The sequence below is a fragment of the Clinocottus analis genome, unplaced genomic scaffold (genome assembly GCF_023055335.1).
Source record: "Clinocottus analis isolate CAN_PGR_092001 unplaced genomic scaffold, fCliAna1.0.p SCAF_4, whole genome shotgun sequence".
NCBI classification, from domain to species: domain Eukaryota; kingdom Metazoa; phylum Chordata; class Actinopteri; order Perciformes; family Cottidae; genus Clinocottus; species Clinocottus analis.
In genome coordinates, this window is record NW_027176153.1 from 10,509,748 (window position 1) to 10,526,627 (window position 16,880).

The following is a 16,880-nucleotide window of genomic DNA, read 5'->3' on the forward strand; positions in this document are numbered from 1 at the left end:
GTTGCTAATGACGCCACGCGGTGGTGTGTGCGTCCTGTCTTATCGGTGTAGAGCTCAGAGTCCTCTGGAGGTCTAAATCCAGACCAGCAACTCACCGTTTCCTCTGCCTCCTCTTCATAGTGACAGCGGGAACATCGTCGGCTCATATTGACCTTTTTATTCAAAGTTAGACTCGAGCTGCCACCGAGAGCAAAGCTATGGCGGGGGTCTGCGGAATATGTTGTTAATGTTCATGATGTTGGTCATATTATTTTCTCATTTATCAAAGGTCAAACGGATCTCAGCGAGGAAGCAAAAGTAATTTACCCAAATCAGTGCGCCCACCCTGGTGGGCTGGAACCCAGGTAAGTTTGAGGGGTCATGAGAAGCTTAATAAGATGAGACATTATGATAGTATAGAAACATTTCAGATGCACACATTCTAGTTTGCTTTTTTGGGACATTTTTTTCAAATCTATTCTAAAGCATTTTATTTATTTAATTGTAATTTTCTTTACTGTAAAGCACTGGTTATGTACTTTTCTAGGCTTTAGTGTAAAACTTGTCGCATCACACAAAAGATTCAAATAAAAAAGCTTTATTCCATCAGCACTGATTTTAGTATCAAACCCTCAACCGGAACCATCTGATCAGGCTGCTAATCCAAAGACATGACGGGGCCCCACAGAGAAAGGACCATAATGCTGAAGTGAAGCAGTTTCAATGCTAAATATTAGAATATGAGGCAATGTGAGCCACCATGATGAGATGATACTGATGCGTTATCTCATGCACTAGGCGTTTTCCATAAGATAGAATCACATATATACAAATTTGATACAAATATTGCTCATCATAACTTCAGAGAGCCGAACGATTGCACATGTATTATGAAAATGAAAAACAAGAATAACAGGAGAATGGGACCAAGACATTTTGTATCAACACCGTGTCGACTTTTAGTCACCACTATGTGTGTGGGCTTGTGTTTGCATTCCTATCTGGCCACATGAAGCATGCACACACACTCACACACACACACACACACACACACACACACACACACACACACACACTCACACACACACACACACACACACACACGTTTGGGTTGTCTGCCTCAGCTGCTGCATGTTACATAATGTTGCAGAGGGACAAGTCCCACAGTGATAGACGTGCAGTGGCTGAACTGAAGGTCATCTGCTGCTGATTTATGTTATTAAATAAGATGATCCTCTTTGTGGGCAAGTCATGAAGATATTTATGAATGACACGCCTCTCAGACCGGGAGCTTCATTCACCGGCTTCACTGACCCTCATATTGAAATGATTTCTCATATAAAGCTGCACTTCTCTTGAAGATGTATTGGAATGAGTAAAATACAAATACAATTACAAATACAATTTGTAAAAATATATAACTTCTTTTTTAAAAATCAAATAACAGACTAATCAAGCAAAATATTAATGTACATTGAATTTCAGATTTTATTCCATTTTATGTATTTTACTATTTTACTGATATTTTCCCGACCAAGGCAATATTTATTCAAGTTTACTCATTCAGCTATTATGTGAGGAAAATCTTTAGTTTTTCAGTTAATTTGGGGTCACTTGGGGACAGAGTCTTAATTATAGTCTTTTGAACCATTTATGAATGTCATACATTTTTTTATTAATGCAGCTTCGAGACATGACACACCCACACAATACATGTTTCCTGATTCAATATATAAATATATATATATATATATATATATATATATATATATATATATATATATATATATATATATATATATATATATATATATAAAAGCAGGTTCAAGTTCAGCCGTCATGTTCAGTGTCATATTCCATTGGGTTTAATTATGTAATTTGTTCTAAATGGCAAATAATTATTGTTTTAGTATATAAGTTATATTTAATAAATAACTAAATAAAATAATGAAGCCAGTTGCTGTCTGTGTCCCTCTCGGTTGAATTAAATATTGTTCTGAGAGCAAAAGAACAAAACCACAAATGATTTTGGTTTTGTATTTCCGTTGAATATAAAGACACAATGTTTAACTTGTTACTGCTTTATATTCAAAGGCAAACAGTTAGTTTGGGGATTTGTAATCTGTGTTACATAATTGTATTTGTCTTTCCTTGTAATGCTTGAGGGGAAACTTCTCAGGTGGTCAACAACGATTGTTTTTCAGAGTTAAGTAAAAAAAAAAAAATACCGTCTGGTTCTCTGGTCACCTATGAGTGCTGTTCCCATGGAAACAAGTTTTGGCCTTGACAAAAGCGGTCTGTACACACTGTATAGCCGTGCGTATTGGAGGGCTTAGAAAAGCACTATATAAAATGAAAGTAGTGTTATTATAGTGTGTATGGGTGAGAGTGTGACTGATGCTCACAGCATGCAAACTCCTCTGTAATAACACAAGTGCTTATTGAAAGCTGAACGGGAAAGCGGACCTAAATAAACAGTTACTCATTTAAAGTGTGTGTTTGTGTGTGTTTGTGTGTGTGAGTGAGCATGTGAGTGGGTGCGTGTGTTCCAATATAAAAATAATGATTGCTTTAACCTTGAGCAATCCACTGCAATTAACGAAACCATGAAAAGTGTTGGATATTTACAGGATTCATGATTATCCTCCAGGGATTTTCAAATGAGTCTTTGAAGCCAATCACTGACATCAGAAGAGTCATCTTTAACGGACTCAGTTTCTAATCTTTTCCAATTTTTTCCTGCCCTTTTGTCAACATCTTCCGTGTTGTTTTTATCTCTCTGCAAAAAATCCTGTCACCTTTGCTGATAGAAAATGATATTGTAAAACCGAGATATTATCAAGCAAGTTTGACAATAATAATAATAATGTATTTCATTTATACAGTACTTTTCATAGTCCTCAAAGTCACTTGTCAAACCGGTGTATACTCATGATCACCATAGTACCAGTTGCTCTTGTTCATTTCTGCCGGTTTATTCAAAAGTTGAACGGCGTGAACATGTCTCTCTCTCACTGGCTCCTCTACAATCATAACAGATGAAGGGCACTTGTTCCACCAAAGAGTTAATATTAGCTACCCGGTCAACCATGACTGCTCCATTACTTCTATACCAATACCTTTGACAGAGGTCAGAGCAGCAACACTTCCAGTGCAACTGGAAGCTAAGTCTACCTGTGTCTTTGTTTTGCAGTAGCAGCGATAAGTGCAGCCGGGCATTCATTAAGCCTCGGTGTTCGATTGAGACCGCAATCACACAATGACGCCGACACTTGAAGACAAAATGAAGAGCCCTGAGGAGGAGGAGGCATCCTATAATAAGATTCTGCTCCTCGCTGATCCATGGAAACCATGCCGACGGTCCCGTGCAACAGTCAAAGGTCAGATGGAAAGTAGAAAATCATTAGGACGTGATCAATACCGACCCGATCAATAGATCAGAGAGTAGCTATTTCATGACGCAAATCTGAGGCACGGGTTTTAGTGTTGGGCCGAATCTGAGAAGTCAAGGACAAGACTTTTCGGATATGCGTTACAGATTTCTTAACATCGTCATTTCAATTATAGGCTGTGTGTTGTTTTCTGTATAATATTGCTAAATACATCTAACCGCGTTCCCAATGGAGATGCTTTAAAATATTAGACAGCCTTTTTCCAATCGACTAATCATAGCAAACCATAACCTTTTAGGAACACCGAGGCCTTGGTAGAGGTTGTTCTTCCAAACCAACTTCCACATGTATGCAATTTCAGGCAAGAAAGTAAAACTATTGTTTTCTTTATGCACTGGTCAATTTTGAGTTGTTTGGCCATTTGCTTGCATAAGATTATGACTTATTTCACACTAGTGGAACCGAAAGATTCCAAAATACGCATTCAAGTGTTTTTAAATGTTCATTTATTTTACAACTTTGGCTATTTGTGTTTGTAGATTTCTCCTAAATTCACCAAAAGTCATCAGTAGATAATGTCTCATTTGCATATTTGAAGAAAAATAAACATTCAAAATAGATGCAATACAAATAATGACCGTCTTAATGCAAGTATTTAACTGTGGCTGTTTTATGGAGCCAAGTTATTTTGTGTATTCTTTTCACCGATGAGAGTGTTTTTCTCACACTGAACCAGAAATGTCAGTAGCACATACACACGTGCCAATTTCATTCCTATCTACATTCTCAAGGTTTCTATTCAGAGGTTTGTCCATATTTCATTTATACACACCTTTGTAAAACATTGAATTCTTAAAAACATGGTGAAAAGACGTTTTTGTTTTGGGCTGAAGAGTTTCTTAAAATCCCACAACCTTGAACTTTGTCATGTTAACAAACTTTAAACAAGTATTCTTTTTAAATTTCCTTTGTCCAATGTTTAGATTTCTGTTTAGGATATTAGTGAAAAATAACACATTAGTCAATGCTCAATTTGCATATTTAACCAAGATTTCTGATAACTTGCAATACAAACAAATGGTTTAATGCAAGAACGCAAGTAAACTGTGGAAGTTTCATGCTAAATATGTGTTAAAATGTGCTCCCTATTCATCTGCACTGTGTGGGACAATGTCGCCAACATTTATATTTCTATTATTTATGCATATTTTCTAGACTCACAGGACCCAAATGAAAGTGTAAGAAGGCTAACGCACACGTTTGCATACTTAGAGTGGCTGCTGAAGCTGAGGTGCTGTTTGGAAGCAGGCTGTGGGATGGAGTGGTACGGCTACGCTGCTCTGGGCGTTTCCATGGCCATCCTTAGCTTTCTGATGGACCTCACTGTGGCGAAGCTGCTGCGAGGTATCGACACGTCGATTGTACAATACCATCTGAGCGAGCAAAGGACCGGAGATGAATGTTTCGCTTTGCCTCCACATGTAGCTCACCAGTGGCTGTATACAAAGCTGCAGGGCAACAGTCTGCTGCAGTTCTTCTGCTGGACTCTTTACCCAGCATGCCTCTGTGCCGTCGCATCATCGTTCTCCCACAACATCTGTCCCTTCTCCACAGGTCTGTAACAGCGGCAGTTCAAGCTCAAGCGCTAGTTTCAAGTATTCTTCAATCAACATGATGATTTAGTATATTACACATTTGGAGTAAAATAAACGATGAAATATGTGTTTTTATTACTGAAATACTTTCTGAAGAAGTTTATATTAGGCACACAGACACGTTACGGACACAAGGCAGACGTTTTTACTCAAAAGTAAACATTTTTATTGAAATAATTCAAGTAGGTAAGGACTGAAGCTGCCTGGGAGGAAAATTATAAATTATTAATAACTAAATGAAATTGACTGAAAAAGGGAATATAAATATTTCAATTTACGCCTTTTATAGCCTGCCTATTCACCACAAGAAGAATAGTGCAATGTATGTTATTTGCATCCATAAGGTGTAGAGAACTCACAGCGGGGGCCTTGCTTCCCAACAACTCAACATCGCTTCACTGAAAGAAAAGATAAATGGTCTCGCTCAAGAACACATCGACATGGGCTAGCGGATGGAGAATCGAACCGGCGATCCTCTGATTGAAGAGCGGCGCTGCTCACCACTGAGCCACAGTCGAATAGGCCCAAACAAAAATAATCAAATACAACATTTTGTGAACTTACAGCATTTTGTGGAGGCGATATAGGGGTCAAAAAGAGTAGGCACAGGCCAACAGTGCTTTATATAGTCTGGCCCTAATTAGCGGACTGGTTGGGGGAGGAGTCAGGCCCGGGGCTGCGTTCGCCATCACTACACATTATATTTCATTCACTTGAACTCATGAGGCTCGTAGCACACGATATGGCAGCATCAAGTGGGGGTTCTTGAAAAAAGTTGAGAACAGAGGCGCGTATCCTTTTTTCCGTTTAGAGACATCTTTCCTTTTCCATCTACAGAAAATGGATTTGATAAAAAAGTCAAGTGGGATATTATCTTTGAAATTCAGCGAGGGGTAGAGGGAGAAGTACAGTATGAAAAGTCAACCGTGATCGTATCTGTCTCACGGAAAATATTTAAAGCACGATGTATTTCTAGGAAGAAGGGATCTCTCTGCTTGTTCATAGGGTATGCAGTGCAGGAGACTCGGTGCGATTAAATATGAATGACGCAGAAGGCATAAATCGACCTTTAAGAGACGACCTCAGTCTGTCTCCACTTTTTCTGCTTGAGGCAGTACACTTAGACTAATCCGAAAAGGGCAAATGTGCTTGATTTATTTGACTAAGATCCCTGGAGAAGCAACTTTAAAACATGACAACATAACTTTACGAATCACAAACTAAAGTGTGCTTCATTTTCTTTTCTCGCCACCCTCTCAAAACTGTTTAAATATTATAAAATCATTCCTGTGCAGTCATTTGGAATAGCTTCACCTTTTGATTGCTTTGGAACGTCTGAGTCTTTCAAATAACTACTATCCTGTCCCTTCATTTCTCTGCAGGCTCGGGGATACCTGAGGTGAGAACCATGCTGGCCGGCATCGAAATGCCTCATTACTTGTCTCTCACTAATATGTTTTCCAAGTTCCTGGGCCTTATCTGTACACTGGCAGCCGGCAGCACTATCTTCCTGGGCAAAGTGGTGAGAGACGTCTCAGTATACCTGTTTGTCTTATAAAGCATCCATTTCAAGTTGTATATCGTGAGTTATGGACACAGTTCCTCTATATTTGTCTCTTCACATAAGGGTCCGTTTGTGCATCTTTCCACCATGGTTGGAGCCTACCTGAGCAACCTGTGCAATCTTATACAAGCTAATAAGAAGGTAGACCGTAGAAAGTCATTCAGAAATGGGTTTACTCACTTTTCCTGGTCGAAACCAAAACAGAGCTAACAGACGAGTGACTAAGACACAGATTAGACTTGTTGCCGTACAGCGCGGCTCTGAATCAATGCTAATGCTGAGTGTGAAAGTTCACTCTTAACTTTGACCAAATCCTCTTGACTCAAAGTCTATTCACGAACTGAACGGTCTCCATCGGCTGAGGAAGACCATGACAGTTTAAAAAAGCCAGTAATTACACTCAGGGCTTACAAACCAAACACAAGTTATCAGGGTAAAATATTGCAAGCTGATTCTTTGCCTAGGCAAAAAATATTTGATTTCACGTGTGCAACATGACAATCAAAGATTGGCAGTGAAGGAACACTGTCGACGACTGTCTTTTAAAAAAAATTCAAAATGACAATGTTGTTTAGTGTATTAGTGTATACTGGATGTGTAAATAAGCCATTATTAGTTTTCAAAAATCCAACATTATAAAAGAAAAAGGAGATTTAAAATGCACTCATGATGGCCTTGTTCTACTTTATGAACATGTTTCACAACATGACAAGGAAGGTATAGCCCTATGATATAAGTAAATGTAGTTAATCCCCCCTCCCCTACCCTCCCAACAAACACACCATTTTTTTGGGATTAAAATCAAAATGAATGTTATTGTTACTTCTGAAAAGAGGCAGCGCATTACAGCATCTTTCTCTCTGTAGGAACAAGCTGTTGGAGAAATGCACGTTGTAGCTGCTGCAGTCGGAGTCGCCAGCTGCTTCGGCGCGCCCATCAGTGGTGAGGGAGCCTGCACGGGTTCAACATGAGGAATCATATTATATCTGTCCTGGTCAAAGCACAAAACCACATGCAGTTTTTTCAAAGAGACACTTTGTATTTTAAAAGTGTTTCTACGTAGTAATAATCATGATATATTTTATTTGCATAGCTCTTTAAGAGGTGCAGGCACTTTACATGGTAAGAGATGACAGAACAGTGAGAAACAAAACCAGTGCTTCACATTAAAAAAAGAAATAATACTAGTATAAAAAATATCCACAAACCCGTCATTGATGAAGGTCACATGTGTCTCATTGTTGGATATCTTCGTTTCTTCAAAAACCAGCTCCTTTTTCATTAACCTAAAAACGTCATTCATAAAATGTTTCATTTTATTGATCAGCTTTAAAGTCACCATCATCTCATCCATTTGTATAAATAATGTATATATTTAATCAGAGAGATGGGAACATAGGACATTTATTCAATTGTTTATTTTTATTTAATGTATTTTTTGGGGAAACCTGAACACCAGTAGAAAAGCCAACGTGATTAGGACTAATTGGAGACAAGTCGACATGATTGAAGGACGACCGAGCCAGAGTAATTGGAGATGATAATGTAGAGCGTCCAATTAGCCTCAAGGGAATATATTTGTATTCTGTGGGAGGAAACGGGAGCGGACCAAGGAGAATATTCAAACTCCACACAGAGAGAAGGGTGGAGGTGTCAAATTGTTTATCTACAGGAACCCTTTTGGCCAGTGATGAAGCCATTGAAGCCGAATCAGATAACCGATCCGTTCTCTACACTCGATTGCAGAGGGATTGGGGTGAAAGTTCTCTATAACTTCTTCGCTATGAGCGACTTTTTTTTACATTCCCGATACATTGTCATGAAAAAATATAAATTGGAGCTGCTTTGAAAAAACAATAGCAATTTATAGCATAACAAGCTCAGGTTAATTGGACTCTAAATTGCCTAAATTCACCCATTGACGGCTGGGATCGGCCCCAGCGCCCCGCGACCCTATAAGTGGTTCGTATAATGGACGGATGGATGAGCATAACAATATTTGTCAGTAAAAAAGACTGTAAAACTTTCATAGTGTAAAATCTATTTAAAATAATTGAATTGACACCACATCAGTAAAAGTTGTCGAAAAAAGCAAACATGATAATAATAATTTTCCATCTGGTAGTTTGTCTTTTTTTTAGACAAGATAAGTAGTGCCTTTTGGATACTTTATACTGTAATAGGCATTCCACACACAAGGAGAGTGTGTGTGTGTGTGTGTGTGTGTGTGTGTGTGTGTGTTTGTGTGTTAATACAGCTCCCCCTGACATTTCCCACTAGCTTCACACATTTGCTCTTTCCTTTTATCCTCATGACGATGTCTGTGTGTTCAGTATTTTCTCTCACCTCTTCCTCCTTTAATCAAATGTCCCCCTAATGCTTTGAATCTCTAAGCTCACTGTTTATTCCAAGAGCTCGTCTGGACTCAGCAGCTGAGCTTTTGAACTCATTCGTGCTCACATGGCAAGATTCATTTTAAGGTTATTATGATAACCAACTAATCATTAGAGAGTAACACTTTGAATGCACATTTCTTACATTTCCTTTGTACATGATTTTTTTTTTTACTACACATACAGGAGGATTTCTTTTTTTTTTAACTTGGCTGAAAATAATTACTGCTGTTTTTGTTACTGTCTGTAGTGACTTTTTTCACACTCCTCTGCTCCTGTAGGTGTGTTGTTCAGCGTGGAAGTAATGTGTTCTCACTTTGCCCTGAGGCATTACTGTCCGTGTTTCTTGTCAGCCGCCTGTGGGGCGATGACGTTCCGCCTGTTCCCCGTGTGGAGTGGAGATGGAGGTAATGGAGGCCCTGATTCGGCCCTTACGGATTAGTGCGAGCGGCTGCAGCTGGAAAATGAAATCCGTGGTTTTGGAATGTCCACATACGTTTGGCTTCATGGCAAATGAGCTGAAATGAACCCAAACGATTTGTAATGAGGCAAAAGTAATGTTTTAGTGTGAATATGTTTGGTAATACACATAGCCATAATAAAACACTACATTTTTTAAATTAAGTTTGGTGTAAAGGGCCAGTGCACAGGATAAGATAGCAAACCCTCACCTGAAACTAAGAAGTGTTGCGTTTTCGTTACGTAGGGAACGGATCCACTTCCATGTTACGCCGCCATGTTTCTACAAGAACAGACAATCCAAAGACTGACTCGAGCCTTTTGTTAGGTTTTTTTTTACGTTAACTGAAGGCCACCATAGTTCTCCAAAGTGCTTGAAAGGGGAAAGGTGAGCGGAGGAGGATTCAGTCGTTTGCAATCTGCTACCTCACCATAAGATGCCACTAAATCCTACACACTAGCCCTTTAAATATTCTTCTCCCACGGGAGAATGTTCCATTTAAAGGCCAACTAACACTCATTTTAAAGTAAATGTAAAACTTTTGTTCATTTTAGCTTGTTAGCGATGTTGAAGGACATCTAATCGTCATGACAATAACAAGGAGCGTCAGCTTTTAAAAATGAGGAGAAACATTTCTGCTGACAGACGACAAATTTCAATAAAATCTCAGCGCAATAAAGAGGGAAGATTAGATTCTGAGAGGCCGTGGGAGAAATAAGAGGGATGACTTCAATTTGTTTCGTGTCCACAGAGACTCCTCAGGCGTTGTTCAAAACTAATTTCCCCTCTGCTTTACCTTTCTACCCACTGGAGATTCTTCTGTTTGCCTTCTTGGGGTGAGTGTGTTTTTGATCACCTGCTTAGTTAAACAAGTCCTCTACCTGTCTGAGTCCCACAAATAAAAAAACTGACATTTTGGTATTCATATTCACAGTCACAATGACAAGTCTTCGTTCCATTCTAATCAGCATTCAGAGGTTTTCTTTTTTTTTCAAGTCAATCATTTCCTGGTCTCCCCCTTCTCATCATCACTTTCCCAAGAATAATGACTTCCGACAGCCGACTGATGCAGAGGGTTGAAATAAGCCTCCTGTCTCCCACTGTGGACTGAGTGGGCTTTCTGTCTGCAAACAGGCTGCTGTGTGGCGCCGTGAGCCGCTGCTACCTCCTCTGCCATCGCCGGGTCCTGCAGTTCACCAAAACAAACACCGTTGTCGTCAACATGCTGACGACTCAGTGAGAGATCTTTGCGATGTGAAAGCCAGATAGGGATTCAGTGATGAGTCACCTGCGGTGGGAGATTTTGGGTTTAGTTTAAGCAGATCAACGGGCCAATGTCTCAGAAATCTGGTGTGTTTCTTACTGTATTACAAGTCTGAATACATTTTTTTAATGTTTTTTTTTATAAAACCCTTTTTCATATTTAATCCAGATTTAGAGTAAAACATTGTAAACTTTTCAAAGCATAGATATGCAAAGCACCGCAGCTGGTTCAGTGCTGATGTTTATTCCGATGAAGTCACAGAGAGCGTTCAGCCCATTGAAACGCAATTCAATTTCAATAGGAATCACCCAAATGAAAGAAACATTATTACAATGATGCCTATGTGAATAAATCTCTGCAGGAAGGGTCTATACTCTGGCATGGTGGCCCTCTTCCTGGCATGTCTGACATTTCCTCCCTCTGCTGGCCAATATTTTGCTTCCAAGGTAGGAATGAACACAATTAAAGACACGGTTCATTAAGGGGTTTTATAAACACATAGTTGATCATCTCAAGTGATGACATGATGATATAGGAAATGTTAGGTTTTTCTCAACCAATCATTTACAAAATCTTCATTACTAATGTAGATACAGATTTATCAAAAAACATAACCAAACATTTAAAGGATAAGGCTGTAATTATACATGTTTTTTCTATATTGTTGTTATTGATAAAAAAAAAAACTGCATGAATAAGATACACATTTTGTGACTCAGTTGTTGTGAAGAAAGTGTAAAAAGCACTCAATAATGAGCCACACTGTTGCATGAACACTTACAGTTTATATTGATCCAATCCTTCATACACCTTCCTGCTGTTGTAAATACTCAATGCAACAACAAACAGACGAAAACTGTCACCGACAAATGCCCATTTACTTCTGTTTGAGTGACTAAAATGAATGGATAAACACAGTCCCTGAAAAGAATGGAGGAAAACGATGAGAGAATAATTGTAACCATTTAAGAAGAAGCTATTAAAGTCCCTCGACGAGGAGCCGGAAGGTGCGAGAAAACCACCCAGTTGAGTCGCAATCACATGAACAAATGGGAATAGGGACGAGTGCCACCGACAGTGTAGGGAAGTCACACAGTACTGAGAGACGGGTTGTTAAATAAAAGTGTATTTTCATTTGACGGTAAGAAAAACAATAGAATACCGCGAGCCTCGGCCTCTATTGTTTACCCTTTGTTTCGTTGTTCTCTGTCCTCTGAATGGCCGACATCTGGTTCACAGCTTACCATGAAGCAGCTCTTGACCTCCTTGCTGGATAGCAGGCCGTGGAGCTCTCAATCCCACAATGCCTCTGTCCAGCTGGGGCCCGAGCCTTTGTTGGACTGGGGCTCATCGGGGAGCCCGCTCCTTTCTCTGGCTGTCTTTCTGCTCATGAAGGTACAAGCAATTGGAAAAAGACAATTAAGGAGTCTTTTTATAGATCGGTCCACCTGCACTGATAACCAACAAAGCCCTCACTCCTCCGGTTGCCTTTGGGTCACCGTGAGCCCATAATTCACATACAGTAATTGACATTTTCACTGTAGCGAGCGAAAGACTGCGTACCCTTTCGGACTGAAACGCCTTCTGATATCTGATGCTCGGCCATAGAAACACTGCAGATGGATTTTGTGATTTTAAACTCAGCATGCCAGACAAGTAATGGAAGAGGAGACGGTATTGATCAAAAACCCCATCAACCACGGCACATATCTAATATGCTCATTTGCACCCCAAGCGGATAGAAGCCTTACTTACTGTTGCAGAAGAGATATTAAGATAATATTTATTGTGGACATTTCACGTAAATCCATTATTACCAGATGTAATCTGTTTATTTTTTGCCAAATTAAGTCGTGAGCTTGAGTCGCGGGCTTGACATGACTCATGCTGTGCTCGTGGAGCTGCTCTGTCTGTTCAGATGTCTGAGGAGAGACGTGACAGGTTGTGTTTCTGTTGTTTGTCCTGAGATGTGGATGTCGGTCGTCGCCTGCACACTGCCTCTGCCAGCTGGATACTTCATGCCAGTGTTTGTCTACGGTGAGTAGACAAACTCTCACCTCTCACCTCCAGTGAAAGCTGTTCTGTTGTCTGTAAGCCTGAAGAAAAAAAAATCGGTGTTCTTCTTCTCCTTCTATTTCTGTTCTCAAGGGGCAGCTTTGGGCCGTTTGATTGGAGAAGGAGCAGCTTATGTGTCTTCCACTGGATTGACTTCAGGCCAGCAGTGGGCTTCTATAAATCCGGGAGGTTATGCACTTGCCGGTAGAAGACATCGATCACTCGTTGTTTGCGGTTGATATGGCAATGACATGACCAGTATATCTACAGTGTCTTCCATCCACTTATTGTAAATGTTGTCCTACTAACCACTGTACGTTTTTGTGAGCCACTTCTTATGTTTTCACCAAATCTGCCAAGAGCTAATATGTTAGGCCAATATCTGTGAATTGCGTGTATTCAGTGTTTCTTACCAGGGTGTAAGAACCCTATGAAACAATATTATGTTGAATCAAATGTAAATGTGTGCTATCGTGTTAAAACACTTCGCCCCTGAAGTGTACTAAAATTACACTTCTTGGTTATTTTTCGATCTAAGGTGGCGAAGACACACACTTTTTTGGTGGACGTACATTGACATTACATTGCAGAGTCGTCCCTGTCATCGCTCCCTCCAGGAAATACACAACACCTTAGTTCTTCTGTTACTGATGAAAGTATTCATCTTACGTGTGCCTCAACCACCGTTGGACTGTTTAAATACATTTCAACATCCACAAAACAAGTTGTGGCAGTTAAAGTTGTCTCATTTTGTCACGTAGACACAAAATATGGGAAACAGGGTCAATGTTGAAAATCGGCCTTGAAGAAGTATCTTAATGTGGTTTCCGCCTCTGTAGGTGCAGCCGCCTTCTCCGGGGCTGTGACACACACCTTGTCCCCAGCGCTCCTGGCTTTGGAGTTAACGGGTCAGTTCAGCCACGCTGTGCCCATCCTCCTCGCCACTCTGCTGGCCAATGCCCTGGCTCGCTCTGGGCAGAGCCCATCTTTCTATGACGCAATCTCAATCAGCAAGAAGCTCCCACATCTGCCCTCTCTGATGAAGGCGTGCCCTCAGTAAGTACTTTCTAACACGGGTAGGGCAAGCACCCGTCCCACAAGAGCTCCAGGTTCAAAACTGTGTTGATCGAGCTTAGAATGAACTCCCCAAGAACTCAAGTGAGCAGGCTTCCCTTTTTAACATTTTTTTTAATTGTTTTTATTCAGATAAATCATTTTTTTTGTGTGCGCTAAAAGAATTCTGAAGCGTGATCACCTTAGCATGATATTATGAATTCATTAGTTCAAGAATAAAGTTGAACAATACTTTATACATTACCAATTTGTCTCACTAATAGTCATAACATTGCAACTTAATTCTCTATCTTTTTACATTTTTTAATTTTTTATTTAGATAAATTATTTTTTGTGCAAGCTAAGCTAGACTTCTGAAAGAGTCCCGGGTTCTTACACCTTAGCGTGAAGCACTCAAATACCCAAGCGAGAACACCTCTGTGTGTGTGGAGAGCACTGTGTTAGATTACATTTCTTAGATATTTACATTTTATTTTTGAAAAATGCCAATTTGAAAAATAAATATACACTTTTTTTTCTTTTCCTTTCAAAACCGATACATGGTTGCTCCGTTGAGGAGAAAAAAATTGTCATAAAAGGTCATAACATTTTTTGATTTATATTATAATTTATTCACATGACATCATACCTTCTCGGCGGCAGCACTTAGCAGCCTCACTGAGGTTTTTCCCCCCACACTTGTCTGTCGCGCAGACTGGATTTTTCGCCTCTAATAACACGATGAGATGGAAATAAAGTCGTCATCACCCACAGCTCCTTCTGGACAGCATTCAGGCTGAGACGGCTGCAAGTATTCCTCTGACAAACTCACCAGTGTGTGACGCGATTTCTCTCTTCTTGCAGCCTTTCCTCAACACCAGTCGGACAGGTTTTGGGAGCGAGATTAGTGCAGCTCCAGCAAGCAGCTGGGCCAGTGGAGGTTCAGCATGCTGTCAACACCGATACTGACGCACACATCCCTGTGGTGGACTCGCATGGTGCGCAGACTACGATGTTGAGATTTACATTGTTTTACCCCTGTCTTCATGCCAAGGAAATCTTATTTTGTCTAAGACTTCCCGCACCAAAAATGAAATGAACCCTAAATATAAGTGACAACATGGAACATTGGCACACGTCAGATACATGCTGAATAAAGCCAGTCCCTGAAAAGAATGGAGGAAAATGATAAGAGAAATGATTGTAACCTTCTAAAAAGAAGCTGTTGAAGTCCCTACACCAAGTGCCGTCAAGTGTGAAAAAATCGCAATCACATTGATGAGTTTGAGCGTTTGCAACAGAGGACTCGCAGCCCACCGGAGCCGCACGCACTCTAAACTGGAGCACCGACTGTGGGAAAATGAAAATGATTTGCTCTCCTTTCTTGTGTTGAAGTGTCGCAGGTTATAGTGGGCTTTGTTCTCCGGTCGGAGCTGCTGATGTTCCTGCGTCACTGCAGGACTGAGGTAAAAGGCTGGATGGAGCATGAAGGGTGTACTGGCTGATGCCTCAAAGCTCAAGTCATGACACCCGGCATCCATTTTTAAAGCTTCATGGTGATATAAAAAAAAGACCAAACACTATGACCACATTCAGGGTAATACAACACGACTGTGTCTCCTACTTCAAATACACCTGAATGCTGCTGCACGACAAGCATGCATCTGTTAGTAAATGCATGCACATGCTCAATCATTCTGCCTTCTTGTGTTCAGACTCTGGAGAAACATCTGGATGAGGTCTGCCGCATTTACCCGACATCTGTCCTGTTATCGCCTCACAACACCATTCAGGAGGTAGGGAGACGCTTAGCAACGCTGCTCCACGCAGCTTCACGCGGCTGTGTTTGTTTGGGAACGTGGTCGTGTTTGTATCAGAGTTAATTCCAAGCCCAGTGCATCGGTAGCGTCTGAGGTGAGGAGCACTGACCAAGCTGCTGTATTTGAAGCATTGGGAGTGAGAACGCGTTGGCCATGCACCAATGAGCAGACGGGCAAGATTAGCAACCAGCTGGTGAACATCCACGAGCATCTAGCAGTGCAGAATAGTGGAGATGAAAAACAGAGCTAAAAGCCAGTGAACATTCCACTTAAATTCCCCTTGTGGCCAGAAGCATCATACTATTGCACATAAACGGCTGGTTATTGCCAGTTTAATGACTTAAGACTGGCTTCAGTCTTTTTAGCATAACTCGTGAATGTGAATTATCACATTTCTTAAAATGGTGATCAACTTTTTTTTAGGAACCAGTTACTTCTAATCCAGTTTGCCTTGTGTCCTCGCAGGCCCACAGTATCCTGAGTCTGGTTGGAGTTCAGACCTTGTTTGTCGCAGACAGGGGAAGACTGGTCGGGATCATCACATGGCCGCAGGTAACACGCGTGTGCGTGTTATGTGTGTATTCACACTCACTAACACTCTCATCATATAATACTCAACGTTTTACTCATGACACACACAGCTTAAGTTTGTTTGGTTCCTCTTTGGCTGTTTGTCTCGCACATCTGCACTTTGGAAACAAGAGCATGTCCTCGTGTGGAATAGTCATCGGGTGGAAAAGGCAAAATGGCGACTAATGAATTGTTAGCTGTTTCTTACATACCTCCTGATTTTGTTCTCTATTTTCTCATCTAGATGAAGAGAATATTAGAAGACTTCGCAAACCAAATCTAAGCAGCAACACACAGGAAATAATTTCATCGCTTTTTCTTTTTTAAGCGAACATGAATCCGTCTCTTTCTTGATTAGCAGTGGCACAAGTGATAATGATGACTCGTCCTCATTGCCCACAGTTAACAATGTTTGCATACAAACAAAACTGTTATGAGCTGGAGGCTCCTTAACATGTAATAGAGGTTACTGTCATGTCTTTTATTGTAATTAAAAATGTCCCCGCTGGGGGACTAATAGAGGTTTATTTCATCTTATCTTCGATGTTTCTATCTGGGTCCACCCATAATTACATGTGTAGATGAAAACAAAAGTCTATGAAACTGTTTGTTCACCAAATAACACAATGTCATTGTGCTTTTGAGAGTTTGAGTGTTTTTTCCTTCCACGCGGTC

At 40.4% G+C, this 16,880-nt stretch overlaps 1 protein-coding gene across 1 annotated transcript; it reads left to right on the top strand.

The window, feature by feature from the left end:
* Positions 1–3,262: 3,262 nt before the first annotated feature.
* clcnk (chloride channel K) lies at positions 3,263–16,488 on the top strand. Its single transcript, XM_068598144.1, has 19 exons — positions 3,263–3,359; positions 4,644–4,775; positions 4,857–4,985; positions 6,409–6,548; positions 6,654–6,731; positions 7,457–7,532; positions 9,265–9,390; positions 10,195–10,279; positions 10,578–10,679; positions 11,069–11,153; positions 11,947–12,102; positions 12,675–12,744; positions 12,856–12,966; positions 13,602–13,818; positions 14,680–14,813; positions 15,211–15,281; positions 15,531–15,611; positions 16,101–16,187; positions 16,450–16,488. The coding sequence occupies exons 1-19, from the start codon at positions 3,263–3,265 to the stop codon at positions 16,486–16,488; spliced, it is 2,016 nt and encodes a 671-aa protein (XP_068454245.1).
* Positions 16,489–16,880: the final 392 nt, after the last annotated feature.